The sequence below is a fragment of the Urocampus carinirostris genome, chromosome 11, assembly GCF_059441175.1.
Source record: "Urocampus carinirostris isolate Australia breed hairy pipefish chromosome 11, RoL_Ucar_1.0, whole genome shotgun sequence".
NCBI lineage: Eukaryota > Metazoa > Chordata > Actinopteri > Syngnathiformes > Syngnathidae > Urocampus > Urocampus carinirostris.
In genome coordinates, this window is record NC_142359.1 from 34,739,608 (window position 1) to 34,759,351 (window position 19,744).

Sequence of the window (19,744 nt, forward strand, 5' to 3'; positions counted from 1 at the left end):
TCGCAGGGCACACAGGGACAGACAACTCGCTTGCCCATTCACACCTAGGGACAATTCACCTGAAATGCATGTCTTTAGAATGTGGGAGGAAACCGGAGTGCCCGGAGGAAACCCACGCAAGCACAGGGAGAACATACAAACTCCGCACAGGAAGTCCGGTAGCTGGATTTGAAACCACACAGGAGGTTCCCAAGACCATAGAACTGTGCCTGCACACGCGCTAGCCACTGTCTCACCATGCTGCCCCATTTACTATCATATAAACTTTAACTTGTGAAAAAAATCCTCGCAGGTTGAAAAGTTAGAATTAATTTCACATAGCATTGGCCCCCACGCCCTAAAAGGAGCTGACATAATTGCCTGACATCTTGCTGCTATGGGCATAATTTGTACCAGCATAAATAACTATTTAAAGGGGCAGTGTGTAATATTTACTGCCTCCTCGTGGTCGATTCAAGTCAACTCATAGCCCTTAATCACAAGGAGTCTCAAAGGGCTGCATAGACCACATATTATGCAAACTAATGACTATCATTACACTATCCCCTGATATAAAACCTACATGAGGCCAAGGAAAAACTCAGAAACTTCATCATGAGAAAAATGAAAAAAACTCAAAAAAGGAACCGCACATGAGGGAAACCCCCTTCTAGGATGACCAGGCTGCAACGGATGTTGCAATAACAAATAATACACCGATATTGTCAACATGAAACAAAGGTCATTCATAAGCTATAGAATATAAGTGTGTTTTAAGCCTATATTTAAACAGTTCCACTGAGGTTGCAGATCGAATCACAGGGGGCAGAGCATTCGACAGCACAGGGGCCTGAATGGAAAAGGCTCTCGAACCTTCGGATCTCTTCTTGGTTCTTGGGATCACCAGTAGACCAGCATTTTCCGAGCGAATGCCCCGAACTGGAACATAGGGGTAAAATAAAATGTCATAACTTTTATTCAGTAAAACAAAACGTGTATTTGAATACTAGGCAATTATACATGAACCATGATACCAATTTTGTTTTTGTTAACCAAAAATTATGGGTCAAGAAATATTGTATTTTTTTACATAAGTGGAATCCCTATACTTAAACCACCGCCATGTTGTTGCGTACTGTAGCACTAGTTTTCGCTCGCATTAGACAAAAGTGCTATTGGGCTTCAATAATGCTTTTATAAATATTCTTAATTTGTTAGCACATTGTTTACGTTTGCAACATTGACCCGGATTAGCTTCCTGGTAACTGCCCCTTTAAGACAATGGAGTCACACGGCAAGCCACATGACCCGGAAGTAGAATCTTTCGCGAGCGGTGTTGTTGTTTACACCCATCCGCAAGCGGGCTACTCAAAAACACGTTGCTCCCTCAGTTGACGTTTTTCTCATGTTTTGGCTCATTAACCGTGTTATTTTGGAATGTACGCCGCTTTTCTCTCTGGGGAGTAACTGGAGGCAATTTTTATGTGTTGACTCCTTTATGTTACGGGGTTCTTACGCATGAAATATGAAGCTTCTGCTGTTAATAGCTTTGTAACCTCTCCTGGGACCAAAACGCTCGCGTTTATGCACGTTAAGTTCTGCTGCGCAGATATTTCCGAGATTCCATTGCTATGAAGCAATTCGGCGATGTTACCAGTGTGCCTGCGTGCTTTTTATCAAACCACGAAGGGTTTCTCGGTAACATTAAAAAGTTCATTAGAGACTTTGTAGTGACGGAAATAGACATCGACGGACGGCAGGTGACCTCAGGTGCAGCGACGCAGGTCCCACACTGCTCGGACAAGATCGGTGGGACCTATAAACCAGATCAGAACCCCCATGGGTCAGAAGAGGCTGACTTCTCAGGTGACTGCAGGTTCGATTTAACTCTATCAAGCCCTGAAGGTTTGGACCTGAGTATGGTCTTAGGTCGAGTGGTAAGCGAACAGCTAGAGCAGTTTGTAGTGAGTCTCCGAGACGAGGCGGACGATGGCGAAAAGTCCGGCCACAAGGAACTCTCCCTGGGCTCATTTACCGATAAGTACCAACGTGCAAACGTTCACCGGGCCGTCAGACACCGCTTCCCCTTCCTTATGACCGTCACCATCCAGCCTGAGATCAGAGTGAGGGAAGACCCAGACTACAGGGAGCTGTCCCAGCTGGTCACGGAGGAGGAGGCGGAAGACTTCTTTAGGTTCATTGACGCCAAAGTGCAGGACTCCACCTACACGTTCCATCCCGACGACGACAAGGAGCGCCGCACAGCCGTCCACCATTTCCTCAACCGCCGGTTCGGGAAACTGGTGGAGACCAAGAGCTTCAACGAACGCGAGAGGACGGTCATCTCGGTGCGTCTAAGGGAGAGAGGCAGACCCAAGAAAAGGAGTGCAGAGGAGCGCAGGGAGGATGATGTATACACAGGTGAACTAACAAAGAACAATCTATTGTTTCCCACAGAATTTTGTGAGACCCTGGTGGTTGCCTAAGTTTTGAAGGACTGAATCAGGACCTTCTGTCTGTAATAGACAATGCACTCTGCTTTGGAGTCGTTAATATAATTAAGATGAGTACAAATTGGGATCATTTTCCTGCTTTGACACATTTTTTAGTTTTCTTTTTCTTTTTTTTCTCCTTTCTTGACTCATTCCTGTGCTCAATGTGCTCCGCACCCCACCTTTTTTAAATCAGCAACAAATTCAACAAATTAGCTCAGCAAAAGACGAAACCACACATATTAACAAATAAACAAATTAAATAGAAGCGAATGAGAGGACAAAAAAAGGGTGCAAGCAAGCACATATTTTATATACTGAGATATCTTAAAGTTATTTTGAATAACTTCACATTTAGTATTCAAAATATTACTACATCTTTTAATAATTCGAGTTCATGAGACTCTGGCGGGATCAATTAAATCCATGCGGCCCGGCAGGGACTTTCAATGGAATGGGAATCACTCAGTAGCGTGTGCTTGTGTCTTAGTTCCTCACTTTCTTTCATTCTTCAGCGTTCACTCTGTGTAAGGAAAACCTTGAGACTCTGGAAGCCATCAGCTACATGGCGGCCACACTTGGCGTTCTGCCTTCAGACTTCACCTACGCCGGTATCAAGGACAAGAGGGCAGTCACGTATCAATCCATGGTGGTCAAGAAGGTGTCGCCTCAACGGTAACAGCAAAGAAGCAAAACAATTAGTCTTGTGTTGGATATGGCTGCAACTAACAACTATTTTAATAGTCAACTAGTCACTGACTAATGAAACGATTTGTTGAATATTCGTTTAATTTACAAAAAAGTTGCATTCACTATGAGGAAAAACCAATAAGGCACAGTGCTCGGTCTGTAGAGACATGACTCAATGAATGGACATCCATCGTTCAGTAGAGACATAGCTGAATGAATGAACATTGTAATTATTTAAAATCAAGTAAATATTTTTTTATTCCTGTAAACCAACAACAAACCTTTACCAGGAGTTGAACAGTAAACAGAACAAAGCAGGAACACAAAAAAGAAAAGCCCAGGAGCAGATGGCATACAAGCAGAAATTTTCAAACATAGAGGTTATCTCCTCGCACGCCGTGTACACCTTCTGATCACCCGAATACGGAAATCTGAGATTGCATCCTTCCAGTCCTGGGGAACTAACATTGTCCTCTAAAAGCAGAAAGCCGACAGAGCAGACAGTGGAAACAGTTGCTATATATCCCTCCTTCACCACAGCACTAATTGCAATTAATTACTTCAGTAATTGAAATGATCTGCATTTATATAGCGCTTTTCAAGTCAATGACTTCCCAAAGCGCTTTGCAGTGTGCTTCACATTTCCCAATAGCGGCCTTGTATTGCAGCCATGTAAGATGCTAACCTGCTTATGGGTGGTATTAGGGGTTCAGTGTCTTACCCAAGAACACTTCGACATGTAACACGGACAAGCCGGGATTCTAACTGGGATCCCTTGATCCCAAGACGACCGCTCTACCTCCTGAGCTACTGCCGCCCAATTGATTGATCAAATAATGATGACTAAACCTAAAGTTTAGTTAACATTAGTTTGACACACAAATAAATACTGAGCCATGAAATTAGATTTAGCAAATATTTGCTAGCTAAATGCTAACACTAACATGCATTACAGCATACTGGGCGGATTATTTGCACCGATACATGGGAAACTGACGGGTATTGCCAATACGCACAATGATTTCAACATTTTTTATTTATTCGATGGGCTGATTATTTACGCTCAGATACAGCCAAGCCTCTCCCACTCCACTCACCCCTGAGTCCCGACAAGCCTGTGAATCAAGACCGCTTATAAAATTGAGATTTTTAAAAATTCCTTGGTAGAAAAGCATGTGTGTGATTAGGAAATAGCGTAAAAAGTGAAGTTTACTTGATTTACGGAAGCATGCTCAAATTGAGACTGATATATTAGTTATTAACATAACATTATTTAGTCAATCAAGCGTGTATGTTATTATTGTAATTGAGAGAGAGAAAGCATAAAAGCCACGCTAAAGTGATTAGCTGTTACCATAACATTAGTTTGTTAATCTGGGTATAAAACCGCAGTGCCCACACTTTTCAATTTGCCAGCTCAGTTGAAATTTCAATACACATTTTGTTTCAAGTTGATTTAAGTCATGTTATCAACAACTCAAAATACTCTGCCCATCTCATCCTGACTCCACTTCCGCTAAACAGCAATCTACCATCCTTATCTTTCACTTTCTCTTCCTTTCCAGACTCGCTCTTTTTTACTCTTTTCACTTCTTTCCAGAACACTTTTCTCCTTTCCTCAATGTTCACTCCTATCTTTCGACACCATTCGTCTTTTGCTTTCCTTTTTGCTGCTTCCACTACCGCTTTTACCAACCTTTTCTTCACTTTATACCTTTCATCCGCATCACCACTCTTATCTTGCAGCCACTCCTCAAAGGCACGTCTCTTCTCTGTCACAGCCTCTGAGACCTCATCATTGCACCATTCACTTCCTTTCCTAATACCCCACCAACTTTTCTCATTCCACACACTTCTTTCACACTCCTCAACACTGCCTCTTTAAACCACTTGCATTCCATTTCCATACTCTCCACTACTCTTCTACTAATCCGTTCATACTCTTCCTCTAGTCTCTCTTTAAACTCTCATTCCTTTTCTGCCTTATTAGACTCTGACAAATCGCCTCTTCCCTCGCACTATTCTTATAACTAGCACACCGCGATCCATTTAGTCTCAGTTTTCCTTCCATAAAAAATTGATCAAACATACCACTCATTTCACCTCTGTAAACATGCACATCGAACAATCTACTTAACATCCCTTTCCTAACCACTACATAATACCATCAGTGCTCTGTCCACCATCTCACCACCATTCACTCTGACAAAGTTATACTTATTCATGTCCCTTTTTTTAAACAATGAATTTGCAATCACCAACTCATTTTCCAATCATAACTCAATCAATTTCTTCCCACTCTCCTTTCTTCCTTGTACTCCATATCTACCAACCACATTTTCAACCTTTCCATCACCCACTCCAGAATTCAGGTCACTTAGTATTACCACTTTCCAGCCCTCTTTCGCACTTGCCACACATTCGGACAAGTCCTTCCAGAACTCCTCTCCTCAGCGCTTCTTTCTGAACCAGGTCCATATGCACTTATAAATATCCATACTTCTACACCATACGTTAACCTCACTCACATCAATCTCAAAGATGTCTCTTTCCACTCCACCAGTTTTCCCTTTGCTTTCTCACTCACAAGCACAGCCACTCCTTTTCTAGCATGTCCACCCGTAACTCCAGACTTTCTACCATACATACCTCCAAGCTGTAATTCACCCTTTCCTGTCATCTTTCTTTCACTCAAGGCTAACACATCAACCTTCCTTTTAGTCATCATCCTTCCGATCTCCTCTTTCTTCCACTCAGTCTCTTTACTTCCACATCCTCTCACGTTTGGTGACCCTATAACTAGGGTTTGCGAGACCTTTCGGTTCCCTGCCCCCCTTTCTTTGCTTTGCTGTCTCTTAGCGAGTAGATATGGAGAGGAGAGGATCCCCAGGCCCCTCGCTTGCTCCACTTTAGTCGCCTCTTACGATACGCAGCGGACCGCAATGGGAGAATTCTCACACCTCCCTTCTCACGACAATTATAAGGTTTTACAGCAAATGAATATCAGCTCCTTATATGTTAATGGCCTCCTCTTGATACGAATAATTGGTATAGAACCTTAAATACCCATATTGGTCGATCCCTAGTTGATATGTTGCAGAAATCAAGGTAATTAATACGAGTTAATGTAACAGGAGAACCTGTCTTTGGATATGTCTTTCAATCCTGCCTTTATTGTCTCAAAAAAGGTTGTTTTTTTTCCCCCCTAGGTTGATGGAAAAGAAATCACAGTTAGAGAAGCGAGGCATGCTCCTTTCCCACATCCGCTCTGCGACTGAGCCGCATAAACTGGGACGGTTGCAGGGCAACCACTTCGACCTGGTGGTCCGCAACATAAGATCGCATGATGCTAGTGACGCCTATTCAGGCGCCGAAAGAAGACTTCGAATTGCGAGTTTGGTGGAGGAAGCCCTGGAGAATGTTAAGGTGAGAACGTTTTGATGGAAAACCACCTCGACCTGTTGACATCTTGTTTTTTTGCCTGAGCGCAGGTGAGCGGTTTTGTCAACTATTACGGGCCACAGAGGTTCGGAACTGGTCAAAGCGTTCAGTCCGACCAGGTCGGGCTTGCATTACTCAAAGAAGATATGGTGAGTTTGTAACACTTCACTCAGTCATGTCTGATTAGATTTTTTGGTAGGGTTGGGCGATAAATCAAAATAATTGAATTCTTAATTAATTTTAAAAATTGCCAATTACAAATTTGCTAAATGACTCGTATGTGGTCCTCTTTTTTTGACTAATTCTATGCCAGACGTTTGTCCCAAACGGGAAGTGTCGGTGCAAGCCAATTTTTTCCTATTTGCCTTTTTTTCTTAAGGCCTACAGAAAATTTATCTTTGTAGCTATAGAGGCGTAGGGCATATAAAAATAAAGCTTCAACCCTCATCTTCCATTAGAAAAAAGTAGCTTGCTTTTATCATTGTGTAGTATACAACAGTTGAAGATTGCGAAGTTTCTTGTAAATACTCGTGTCCTCGAAAACTTCTGAGATAATGTCTTTTTGTGAAAGGATGCATTTCAAGCATTTTTTAAATGTATATTTGTGATACGTCCAATATCTAAACAACGCTTTCCATAAGTACAAGGGCACTTTGCTTGCAAGATAACTTTATAATGCAAGAACACTGAACTTATGCATGAACTCTGCAAGAACTTTTCAGTGCCCGATGTTTCCGGTGACGTGATCATATTATTTGGGTCGTCATCACGGCCGCGGAGTTACACAAAACATCTTACCTCTCTGCCACATTGATGACAAAGAGAGTTTCATTTTTTTAGAAAGAATGAAGCTTTGATTCGTTAATCGGTTAATACTTATATCTTTGTTTTTTTCTCACCACACTGCCTGTACACGACCTATAGGCTTTCGATACACTGTCATGCTGCGGACACAGGAAACAAAACAACGCACAACGTGTGTAGACTCCTGTCACCTAGTGGTGATTTATCATACTGGAATAGTTTACAGAGGCTTGATACTTACTGATCAAAGGCACTAAAGCCTTTGGAATAATAAAAAAAAAAAACGTATTTCTACGTTGTGGCACGATCGTGTTCTTTTGGTCATAACCCACAACTTATGACCTTAGGTGAGGGTAGGAATGTAGATCGACCGGTAGATTGAGAGCTTTGCCTTTCGGCTCAGTTCCCTCTTCACTGTGACTGACTGCTACAGGGTCTGCATGACGACAGACGCTGACTTGACCCGTCTGTCGATCTCTCGTTCCATCCTGTCCTCACTTGTGAACAAGACCCCAAAATACTTGTAATTCTCCACTTGGGGCCAGATCTCATTCCCAACCCGGAAGGAGCGTGCCACCCTTTTCCGGCTGAGTGTCAATGTCTTGGACTTAGAGGTGCTGATCCTCATCCCGGCCGCTTTACACTCATCTTCGAATCGTTCCAGTGAGAGCTGAAGATCACAACCTGAGGAAAGCAACAGCACCTCATCATCTGCAAAAAGTAGTGATGCAATGCTGAGGTTCCCAAACCGGACTCTTTCCCCACCAAGGCTGCGCCTACAAATTCTGTCCATAAAAGTTATGAACAGAATCGGTGACAAAGGGCAGCCCTGGCGGAGTCCAACTCTCACCGAAAACGAATCTGACTTACTGCCGGCAATGTCACAGACTGTGACAGACCAGGCATACAAGGACCACACAGCCCGGATATGCCTTTCGGTACCCCATACTCCCGAAGCACCCCCCACAAGGCCTCCTGAGGAACACGGTCGAATGCCTTCTCCAAGTCCACAAAACAGATGTAGACCGGATAGGCAAACTCCCATGCACCCTCAAGGACCCTGCATAGGGTGTAGAGCTGGTCCAGTGTTCCACGGCCAGGACGAAAATCACACTGCTCCTCTTGAATCTTGGCAGACCCTTCTCTCCAGTAACCCTGAATAGACCTTACCAGGGAGGCTGAGAAGTGTGATTCCCCTGTAGTTGTAACACACTCTTCTTGAAAAGGGGAACCACCACCCCAGTCTGCCAATCCAGAGGCACTGTCCCCGATGTCCACGCGATGTTGCAGAGGCGTGTCAACCATGCCAAGGCCACAACAGGACCCCGCCAGTGGACCCCACCTCCAGGCCTGGCTCCAGAGGGAGGGCACGGTAATCCACGTCCGGGCGAGGGAGATTGTGGACCAAAGTTTTGAGTCGTCATAAGGGGTCTTCTGATCTGTGTTTTATCTGCCCCCTCACCTGGAACCTGTTTGCCATGAGTGATCCTACCAGGGGCTTAAAGCCCCCGACAACATAGCTCCTAGGATCATTGGGACACACAAACTCCTCCACCACAATAAGCTGTCGAATCATGGAGGAGCGGTCAAATTATACTTTTCTAATTAAACTTTCTGATATATATTGTGGTAGTATTGAGGGGTTAAAATGATTTCAGGACACCACTTTTTTTACTTCAGATGATAATTTGTCGCCATTATGTGAACATTATTAGAAAACAAAGATCTGGCGTAAAAATGTTTTTACCATCCTTTAGCACAAGGGTGGGCAACAGACAGCTCTAGAGCTGCATGCAGCTCTTTGGCACTCCCTGGCGCTTTAAATAAATGTTTGATAATGAAAAATGATATGGTTTCTATCGTAGGACAAACATGCAACAAACATTCTTAACATTTTACAATGAATATTCATGTATACATTATCTTTTATATACCTTGCCTTCTCCATTAGGTTAATATTAGGCTTTTGATTTTTTTTGTGGTACAAAATATTATTTTAGTCCATTTGGGATCCCAACCCCTGCAATAGCATGTGGAGAAGTTCAATTTTGTTAGTGATAGACCTTTTAGAATCTTTTGTAGTTTACCACAGCAATTAAGAGCTAATTACCATATTTTCTGGACTACAAGTCTCTCCAGATGATAAGTCCCAGCCAAAAAGGGCATGATTAAGACGAAAAAACATGTATACGTCGCATTTCGGGGGAAAATTTGTTTGATAAAATCAAATCAAACACCAAAACATGTCATCATAAAAAAATTTAAATTAAAAAAATAGAGAACATGTTAAACGTGCGTACATATGTTAGACGCGCTCGTTAGTAACAAAGTAACTAAGAGTTCTTCAGATAACTCTAGCATAAAGAACATTCTTACCAAATTATCATTATTACTACAACTGACTCAATCCAATCATATCTTCATCATCAGTGTCACTTTTACCTGTAAACAACTCCTACTCTACAGGCAGACGATGGAAACTCAATCATACAGGGAGTGCAGAATTATTAGGCAAGTTGTATTTTTGAGGATTAATTTTATTATTGAACAACAACCATGTTGTTCTTAATAAACCCAAAAGTCTCATTAATATCAAAGCTGAATATTTTGGAAGTTGGAGTGGGGCTTTTTTAGTTTTAGCTATTTTAGGAGGATATCTGTGTGTGCAGGTGACTATTACTGTGCATAATTATTAGGCAACTTAACAAAAAACAAATGTATACCCATTTCAATTATTTATTTTCATCAGGGAAACCAATATAACAGCTCAACATCCACAAATATACATTTCTGACATTCAAAAACAAAACAAAAACAAATCAGTGACCAATATAGCCACCTTTCTTTGCAAGGACACTCAAAAGCCTGCCATCCATGGATTCTGTCAGTGCTTTGATCTGTTCACGATCAACATTGCGTGCAGCAGCAACCACAGCCTCCCAGACACTGTTCAGAGAGGTGTACTGTTTTCCCTCCTTGTAAATCTCACATTTGATGAGGGACCACAGGTTCTCTATGGGGTTCAGATCAGGTGAACAAGGAGGCCATGTCATTAGTTTTTCTTCTTTTAGACCCTTTCTTGCCAGCCACGCTGTGGAGTACTTGGATGCGTGTGATGGAGCGTTGTCCTGCATGAAAATCATGTTTTTCTTGAAGGATGCGGACTTCTTCCTGTACCACTGCTTGAAGAAGGTGTCTTCCAGAAACTGGCAGTAGGACTGGGAGTTGAGCTTGAGTCCATCCTCAACCCGAAAAGGCCCCACAAGCTCATCTTTGATGATACCAGCCCATACCAGTACCCCACCTCCACCTTGCTGGCGTCTGAGGCGGACTGGAGCTCTCTGCCCTTTACCGATCCAGCCACGGGCCCATCCATCTGGCCCATCAAGACTCACTCTCATTTCATCAGTCCATAAAACCTTAGAAAAATCCGTCTTGAGATTTTTCTTGGCCCAGTCTTGACGTTTCAGCTTGTGTGTCTTGTTCAGTGGTGGTCGTTTTTCAGCCTTTCTTACCTTGGCCATGTCTCTGAGTATTGCACACCTTGTGCTTTTGGGCACTCCGGTGATGTTGCAGCTCTGAAATATGGCAAAACTGGTGGCAAGTGGCATCTTGGCAGTTGTACGCTTGACTTTTCTCAGTTCACGGGCAGTTATTTTGCGCCTTGGTTTTTCTACACGCTTCTTGCGACCCTGTTGACTATTTTGAATGTAACGCTTGATTGTTCGATGATCACGCTTCAGAAGCTTGGCAATTTTAAGAGTGCTGCATCCCTCTGCAAGATATCTCACTATTTTTGACTTTTCAGAGCCTGTCAAGTCCCTCTTCTGACCCATTTTGCCAAAGGAAAGGAAGTTGCCTAATAATTTTGCACACCTGATATAGGGTGTTGATGTCATTAGACCACACCCCTTCTCATTACAGAGATGCACATCACCTGATATGCTTAATTGGTAGTAGGCTTTCGAGCCTATACGGCTTGGAGTAAGACAACATGCATAAAGAGGATGATGTGGTCAAAATACTCATTTGCCTAATAATTCTGCACTCCCTGTATAATAATGTGTTCATAATTTCACATATAAGTCTCACTGGGGTATAAGTCTTTCCCCCGGCCCAACTATGAAAAAAACTGCAACTTATAGTCCCGAAATATCAAGGAATGCTCATTTTTCAATTGACAATTTTGATTGTTCCTTGGTTATTTTGGTGTATTAGTGTTATCTGGTGGACACTTGCAGTAATAGCAGATTTTATATGCATGTTCTTTTTGTCTAAGAAGTCAAGTCACATTTATTTGTATAGCCCTTTATCACAAAATATCTCTGGTTACATTACTTTGGTCTTTGTAAATTTATTTATCCATTCTGAAATATGATTTTCAATGTTTGGCAGTTTGCTTTTTGCGTTTTTTTCCTGTTGAAACTGAAAAAAAATTGATATTTTGTCCAATCATTTTGAACTTAATTTTTTTTAACCTAATTTCAATGGATAATTTTTTGATTAAATGTGCACTTGCCCAGACTGACTGAAGAAATCGAGATTCAAGTTGTTAACCACATCGCCCTTGAATGTGAGTTTAAAAAAAAAATCCCAAAAACAGTTAAAAGAACAACAACTTTGTGTTGTGTTCAGGTAAATGCAGTCCGTTTGTTCTTTAGTCCCGAAGATGGCAACGATGCTTCGAGTCAAGCCAAAAGACACTTCCTGCGGACTGGTGAGTCAAACAATTCTCTGCCATTGACATCTACGTCCACCAATGGCTGTGACAAGAGTAAATGATAGCGACCTTTATTCCCACCAATGGCAGCAAATGAGACAAAGCAGGGGTAGGCAACCCAAAATGTTGAAAAAGCCATAATGGACAACTGTCCGGAGCCGTGAACAATTTTAAGTCTTTTATAAGCCTTATAATGAATGTGAAGCATGCTGAATGTTTTTATATTAACTCTGTTAGCCTACCATCAAAATGACTACGTTTAATGTAGCGCATCCTCTGGAAAATCATGCACCACGTGACTTCTCTATTGTAGAGAGTGGGGGCTCCTCGATGTGTGGATAGAAATCTGAGCAGTGAGCAGGGTTTTTTTCTAAAATAAAACAAACAGTAAAATTATTTTTACCTTTTGGCACTCAGGGAAAACATATTTAAACGTTATGGCACTGAATAAGTTATAATGCCTGACGGGCCTCCTGGCTGTAGTTTGCCCACCCTTGTGCTACACAATACAGTGAAATCTAGTGGGGAAATATAACACATGGTCCCTTTAAGTAACTCCAAATTTTGTCTCCTGGGAAATACCCGATCATTGTACCTCCGTTTTCTTTGGATGCATGATTTACAAAACACTAATGATTATTCCCCCCGCAGACAATGCGAAGGAGTCCTTAGCGTTAATGCCCGCGTCCAAAGCCAGGGAGCGGCTAATGCTCCGTGCCCTGAACCGCTACGGCACCGGTCTGGAGGGTTGCACCAAAGCTTGGCTCAGCTTGCCGCATGGCATGAGAGTCTTCTACCCGCATGCCTACTGCAGCAGGTCAGTAGCAAAAAAAGACAATCTCAACCTGCCAGAGGGCTTTGTTAACACGTTTGATTTGAAAATTACAGAGTTTGGAATGAGGCAGTCGCGCACAGGTTGACCACCCTGGGTCACCGCGTTCGGAAGGGAGACCTGGTATCTCCCCTGGAAGTGGACAAAACAAACTGCGGAGAAAGCAGAGCTGCTCAGGTAGAGTTTGGAAGTGTGATTGTACTCCTGAAATTGATCAGTCGCCCGTTAGCTACTGCAATGAAAGCGATTGTTAGCCTAGCCGCCAGTGCTTCTTAATTATTTCCTGTCACCTCCCCAACGATCAATTTATTTTTGAAGTCATCACATAATATAGGTGGAGACAAAACAACGATTGCTCGATCATGGTGACATGTTACCAGAGGTGTGTAGAGTAGCCAAAAAATTGACTCAAGTAAAAAACTACTAAAGTATTGAGTAATTGTAGCACTGTCTTATTTGTTGATTTTTCTTTAAAACAACCATTCAATCAAATCATTAAAGTACATCCAATCAACAATAAATTACAAGCCGAATTGTAATCGTCCATACAGTTTAAAATTTCACTGAATATATAAATCAATAAAATGTCTCCATTAAGAATACACAAATAGTAAATGTCTAGATAAATAGATGTAAACTGAAAATGGACTGAGTGAGCCACTGTCCGGCAGTATAATATAATGCTGCTCACAAATGCCACCTGGTGGTTGTTTTCAGTTTCAGTTTTAATTGTACCACATTCTTACAATGAGTTTCTCATGGGTCAATTTGAATCCAACTGATGTGTCGGGAGTCATTAGGTAACCAAATACCCCAATTCCAACCCCTAAATGCCGAGCAGGGAGGCAATGGTTGTAAGTCGTAGGTCTTAGAACCAGCAACCTCCGAGTCTCGGGGCTGGCGCCCTACATGCAAGACCACCGAGCTGGTCGCTGTTTGGGTCTCTGGTCAAAACTAAATTAAAGAAACGTGACTCATTCGTAAAGTTCTCGTGAGAATCTTGCATAAGGAGATTTAATGGGTTCAATGTAGCCTTATGTAGCAGAGTAAGAGTACAGTTTCTTCTTCACAAATCTACTCAGTTAAAAGTAAAAATTACAGTGATATAGAAATACTCCGAGAAGTAAAAAAGGTCCCAAAACTTGCTCAAGTAAATGTAACAGAGTAAAGGTAACTTGTTACTACCCACTTCTACACATTACCTCCGTCCACTCCAAATATACGCCTGTCGGCACACTGTGATTAAGTTTGAATGTCTTCAAGGGAAAGCTTCATTTATTTGTGCCGTCCGCTGCCAATGTTTTTAACATAGCAAGCAGTCCTTGCTCGTCTCCTTTCTTGGTCGCAGTGAAGTACTATATACGGTTCGACAAACTTCCTCGTCCTAGCTTTCGGGAGAAAACTTTTGTCTTTTTTTTCCCCGTCTGTCTTGGCCTATCTCCGCATCTGTGTCAAATATTATTTTCGTGGGGTCGCTTAAGGGTCTACACCACTTTTTGTCTACACAACTGGTTGAAATGATATATTTATTCTACACATTTTTCCAGCATTGAAAAACGTTCAATGTTTTTGTGTCATGTTTGTCCTCCTACAGAAGCCATTCTAAAGAAAACATTTTGTTTATTTTTTTCAGTTAAGAGAATGCAGTTTTACACCTGAACCAAATCTCCATGTATACAAACTCAACACTGCCCTCGATCGTCCAGAGAGAGCATTTGGTTTGCATTTATTTAAAAGAAAAATCATAACTTTTTCTAGAAACGACTTAGTGGTTCACTTTTCTATTTGACACACACCAAAATTGATGGCGGGCCGAAATTAAGTCAGACAATGTTTGACATGTCTGCACTAGATCGATACGAAATGTAGAAATCTGTTCACTCCAGTAAAGACATCTCAGGTCTTTGCAGAGAAAAGCTCCACCCATTTTATGACTGAGTACTTTTAATATTTCAGGGGGGTTATAAATATAATTTTGTATTTAAAAGTCAGGGAAATGGAAACAATGCTTCGTTCTGTGTTTTTATTTTTTTTACAAGATCCATGTGGTGACAGAACAGGAAGAAACACAGGGAGTCTACGCTCTCGCTCAGGTGGAGTGTCGAACCTGCACTTTCTATCATTTTTGTTATCCGGTCATCCTGTATTTACATGACTTCCACAGGTGCTACTTCCGATGCCGGGAAATACGGTCAAGTACCCCGAGAACGCCATGGGCACATGGTACCAGGAAAGACTAGCCAGAGATGGGCTGGACAACTGCCGCTTCCGAGTGGGCGGCCTAAAGCTGAACCTGCCAGGCTGCTACCGCCCCCTACTGGCCAACCTGTGTAACCTTCACTACCAGCTCCACACCAACGAGGCGGGAAGAGGACAAGAAGTAGCAGGGAACAGCAGTGAAGGACATTTGGAGACGTCGACTGAAGACGGAAAGCGCCAAACGCTCACTCTGACTTTGAACTTTGACTTGGAATCTTCATGCTATGCTACCATCTGCCTGCGGGAGATCATGAAGTGCGATCTCTAGATGTTTGCCAGGGTTCCCCCATGGTCTTGAAAACCTAAAAAAGTCTTGAATTTGATAACCGCAAATTAAGGCATTGAAAAGGTCATACATTTTGTCTACAAGTCTTCAATTTTACATTCAAATGTCTTAATTTTCCCTTGTCTTATCTGCGCGATAGAGGTAATGAACTGTACTGTACAATAAGTAAAACAGCAAAAGTATGTAACGTTGTATCGAAAAATTATTTTTAATTTTCTCCGATTTAATCGTTCTCTGCCTGAAAAATGCATTCTGTTGGTCGGATATTCAGGTTGCCGCGTTTTCGAAATGCAGCATTACGTTGGAGCTTTACGTACAGTCAGTGTCTGACCCGCTGTTGTTGTACAAGTAGCTTTGGGATAGGAAAGTGTAGGTTTAACCTGTTTTGGTTGAGGGATTTCAAGTACCAGGGAATGTGGCAGAGGATGCCCAGCTAACTTGTTGCGTCGGTGGACGCAGCAGAAATAACGGCAGCAGTTGGGCGCCGACCTCTGTTATGGGGTTGCCTGGCTGATGTCCTGAACCCGTTGTGGCTGCAGTCGGGTGCAAACATCCGTCACGGGATCGCCCAGCTGGTCATGTGCTTCCAAGCGCCAGGAGCCAGAGGACCGGGATTTAGGAGTCGGGCGAGCGGTTGCCCCGACACACCGGTGCGGCCGAGTCGTCACCGGCAAGGCTCAATTTGGTTCCACTGCATGATCACTGCATCCCCCCTGGGTGCATCGCATTCTGCGGCGTTTCCCGGGGGAGGCCAGAGCCACGTCGGGCCCCGTCCTTGACGGCGGCAGATTGCAAGTCGCCTCAGCGCCTAGATCAGTCGTACTCATGCTCGACCACCGGCGGGTCTTGCTCACTGCTGCCTCGATACCATCCAGGCCTGGCCACGGCCAGGTCGGAGGCCTGTGTCTCTTCTGTGCCATCGCACAAACCAAATCTTAGCCGCCGGGTACGCAATACCTTCCCTGTCCCTGCAGTCACGGCCGTTGTAGCGTCGGGCGCCGGGGTTGTCACGACTCTGCACCTTCCTCCCGCGTCTGAATTTAAGAAAAGGTGCGAAATTGGTCTCGAATTTCATCAGGCGCAGTGTTAAAAAGGTCCTATAAAGTATTAATTTTGAGTGGAAAAAAACTCTGGGAACCCGGGTTTGCACACAGAACCGCGAACAAGCATTGATTGGTTGGCAACCACTGGGCCGTGGAACGGTACTGGGCCCATTTTTTGTTTTTATCGAGAGTCAGCAAACTTGTTCAGTGTATTGGCTGTATTGGTTTGAAAAAAAAATGGTTAGGGGAGAAACAAAAATAGCTGACATATTTAATTTTTTGTATATGCCAAAAGAAAGGCAAAACCTAAATAAGGTAAATAACATAAACAAATTAAATTATTTTCTCGTTTGCATTTACCCACACAAGTTGTGTTTTATTGTCCATTTGTTCATAAAGTGACTATTTCATCCAATTGGTTTTGAAACACAAATAATTCAAACTAAATTTGATAATTTCTATTGAAAACCTCAATGCACTAGGGCTACTTCAGAAGTGTTTTTTTTTTACATGCTTCGGTGACATCTAGCGGACATATTAAAAACTGCAAATTATTGTTTGGACTAGAAGTGGCCAATTTTTTTTTCTTCTTTTTTTTCTTAGCCTTCTCTTACAATTGTCTCGCGGGACAGATTAGATCTGTCGGCCTATGGGCTGTAGTCTGCTGACCTCTGGTTTAGACCGTATTTATTTGTGTATGCACGCATTAGTTTCCACCCAGGAAAACCTCAAAGTTCGGGTGTTTGTTGCATCTAGGTTTTACTATAGTACAATCACTGTGGGTGAGCAATGATTGATCAGTTGACAAATACTGCTGCCCTCATTTGTTGAGCATTAGATGCAACGGGAATCGAACTTACTAGAGCGCCGGAATCTAATGACTATATTACTTGTAGCTTTGATGATAAAGGAAAAGGCATTAGATTCTATCGAATCACACCATTTTTACTCACGGTGCTACGTTATTAAACATTTTAATGGAGCATTATGGGAAGGAGTTCAGCCAAAGTAATGTACAACATGGTACAGGGAGTAAAAATAGTGTGTGAATGACATGAAATTTAATGCCTTTTCCTATGTCAACTAAATCAGTGGTTAGCAATCACTGGGCCGCGGACCTGTACCGGGCCGCGGGTCTTTTGGTATTGGGCCACACAGAAAGTTGCCCTGCTTTTTACTTATACCGTATTTGTTTGTGTGTACACAATGTTTTTTTTACTTAAAGAAATCTCAAAGTTTGTGAGGTTGTGACTTTTGTGAGGTGGTTAATTACCACATTTAAGACAAATTCCGCCGACTAGTTTTGCTCAAGATTGAAATAAACGTGATACAAACCAGGTTCGCAGCGATGAGAACATTGTTGATGACATAGCGAAAGGCTTAAGGTATTATAATCAAAAGATTTTCATACACGGTGCCACGCCGTTTTGCCTTTTTTATATTGACGGTTGCATTATTCAAATGTTGTTTTGGCTGAACTCATTCCCATAATTCTCTTTTAGAACTTTGTACAACGTGGCACAGTAATGGAGCCAAAACAACGTTGTCTAATGATTGACCAATTACACGCACCTTCATGATAAAACAAAGGCAAGACAACGTGGTAACCCTGAGTAAAAATAGTGTGATGATATTGACCCTTTGCACATACGTGACCTCACCACGTGAAGATGCCATGACAGACTGCAGTAACTGTAGTCAACAGTATTCCCCGTGAGTGAGGCCATTAAACAGACAACAACAAAAAAGCTATACCATTCAACACCACTAGCAATGAATATTCAAACAAATATTGAGAAGCTGTCAGATGAGTTGGCGCACCTTATTAGAAAGCGAAAAGAGCCACGTTTAGAGAAACTGAGGATACCATTAGCAGGGCTAGCTACCGACACCCTGACATATTCACACATCTGACCAAATAGTTCAATCTGCCAGACTTTCGTCCCTGTTATCTGTACCACTATATTGTAAATGGAGTATCCCCATACATGAGTACTGATCTAAAAGCTGATAAGAGTCTGGATGATACCAGCTCTTATTGGTATTGTGCCACAAAATGGACTCCCAGTGTGAAATGTCCCTTCTTGCACAAATGTTTCTATTTGTATCTAAATTTTGGGAAATGTAATAGAACAGTAAAGCATGGGGCATTTGTATAGAAATCACTTAGAGCATGTTAAAAATATTTGATTTTGCGAAATGACGCTTTATCTTCTGCACATTTGTCTCCCGTGTTATCCATTTAAAATTTGACCGTTTATTTCAATGTAATAAGCTTTGTGATATAGCTCATAATAGTTTTCAATACATGTGATATCCGAAGATTACTGTTTTGAATCGCTGGTTAGTCACAATAAAAGTAGCTTGTTTACGTATCCATCGTTTGGTAAGAAATGACAACGGTAAGACACTTATGTTAGCTAGTTTAGTGTCTTTGATGTGACCCGTACCTACTTAACATAAAGTTGCTCGGAAATACATCAAATATACCTTTCAAAAATGCTCTCTGTAAATCTTGGAATACTTTTAGAAATCCCACCAGTCCCCCTTTTTGTTTGCAGATAAACATCGCTGTCTTCTATCTTCTTCAAATGGAATACGATAAAATGCCAAATTGGGCTTAGAACTTAGCCAGTTTGTAAAGACCACCGCACAGCAATGAATCAGCATGATAAAAAGTCAGGGTTATATTCTTCTGTTGTCTTTATTAATATTTGTTTCAACTCAACTGTACATTCTACTGCTGACCGCTAGGGTGCTTTAGCCGTCCGTCATGGCCTTCAATATGCCAAAAAGGGTAGTGTAATGTCTCGTGCAAAGGGTTAATAAAATATAATGCCTGTTCCTGTTTAATTTAGATGTGTTTTAATGTTGAGGCAGTGGATTTAGGCTTATCATTATGAATATGATATGTTGTTATAACTAATCTTATTAATGGGGCGGGCTGCGAGATTGTAGTCATAGATTTAACTGGTCTGTGGTTGAAAAAAGGTTGCGGACCACTGCCGTAAATGGCGGCACACATTAGTTGGTATTCTGTATTTTGGTTAGTTTTATGTGGTTGCGTGCATACCATGTATTTGTATTTTGTGTAAGAAATAAGAGTGCAGACATTAAAAAAAAGCACATATCAAGTGACAAATCTGGTTGTTCTGCTCACTTGGGTTCTGTGTCATTCTTTCCTTGCTATGTCAGTCC

General features: G+C 42.1%; 1 protein-coding gene across 1 annotated transcript; it reads left to right on the forward strand.

The window, feature by feature from the left end:
• The first annotated feature begins 1,283 nt into the window (after positions 1 to 1,283).
• pus7l (pseudouridine synthase 7 like) lies at positions 1,284 to 15,685 on the forward strand. Its single transcript, XM_088347998.1, has 9 exons — positions 1,284 to 2,400; positions 2,987 to 3,146; positions 6,371 to 6,587; positions 6,653 to 6,751; positions 12,042 to 12,123; positions 12,778 to 12,943; positions 13,015 to 13,135; positions 14,998 to 15,051; positions 15,123 to 15,685. Exons 1-9 carry the CDS (start codon positions 1,611 to 1,613, stop codon positions 15,483 to 15,485), a joined length of 2,052 nt encoding a protein of 683 aa, XP_088204124.1. The 5' UTR covers positions 1,284 to 1,610; the 3' UTR covers positions 15,486 to 15,685.
• Positions 15,686 to 19,744: the final 4,059 nt, after the last annotated feature.

What these genes read in the sequence shown, in the direction of transcription:
- pus7l (XM_088347998.1), top strand. Translation starts at nt 1,611, where the DNA reads ATGAAGCAATTCGGCGATGTTACCAGTGTGCCTGCGTGCTTTTTATCA. An exon ending in AAGAAGGTGTCGCCTCAACG is followed by an intron (nt 3,147 to 6,370) that starts GTAACAGCAAAG and finishes TTTCCCCCCTAG; the next exon opens with GTTGATGGAAAAGAAATCAC. An exon ending in AAGCCCTGGAGAATGTTAAG is followed by an intron (nt 6,588 to 6,652) that starts GTGAGAACGTTT and finishes GCCTGAGCGCAG; the next exon opens with GTGAGCGGTTTTGTCAACTA.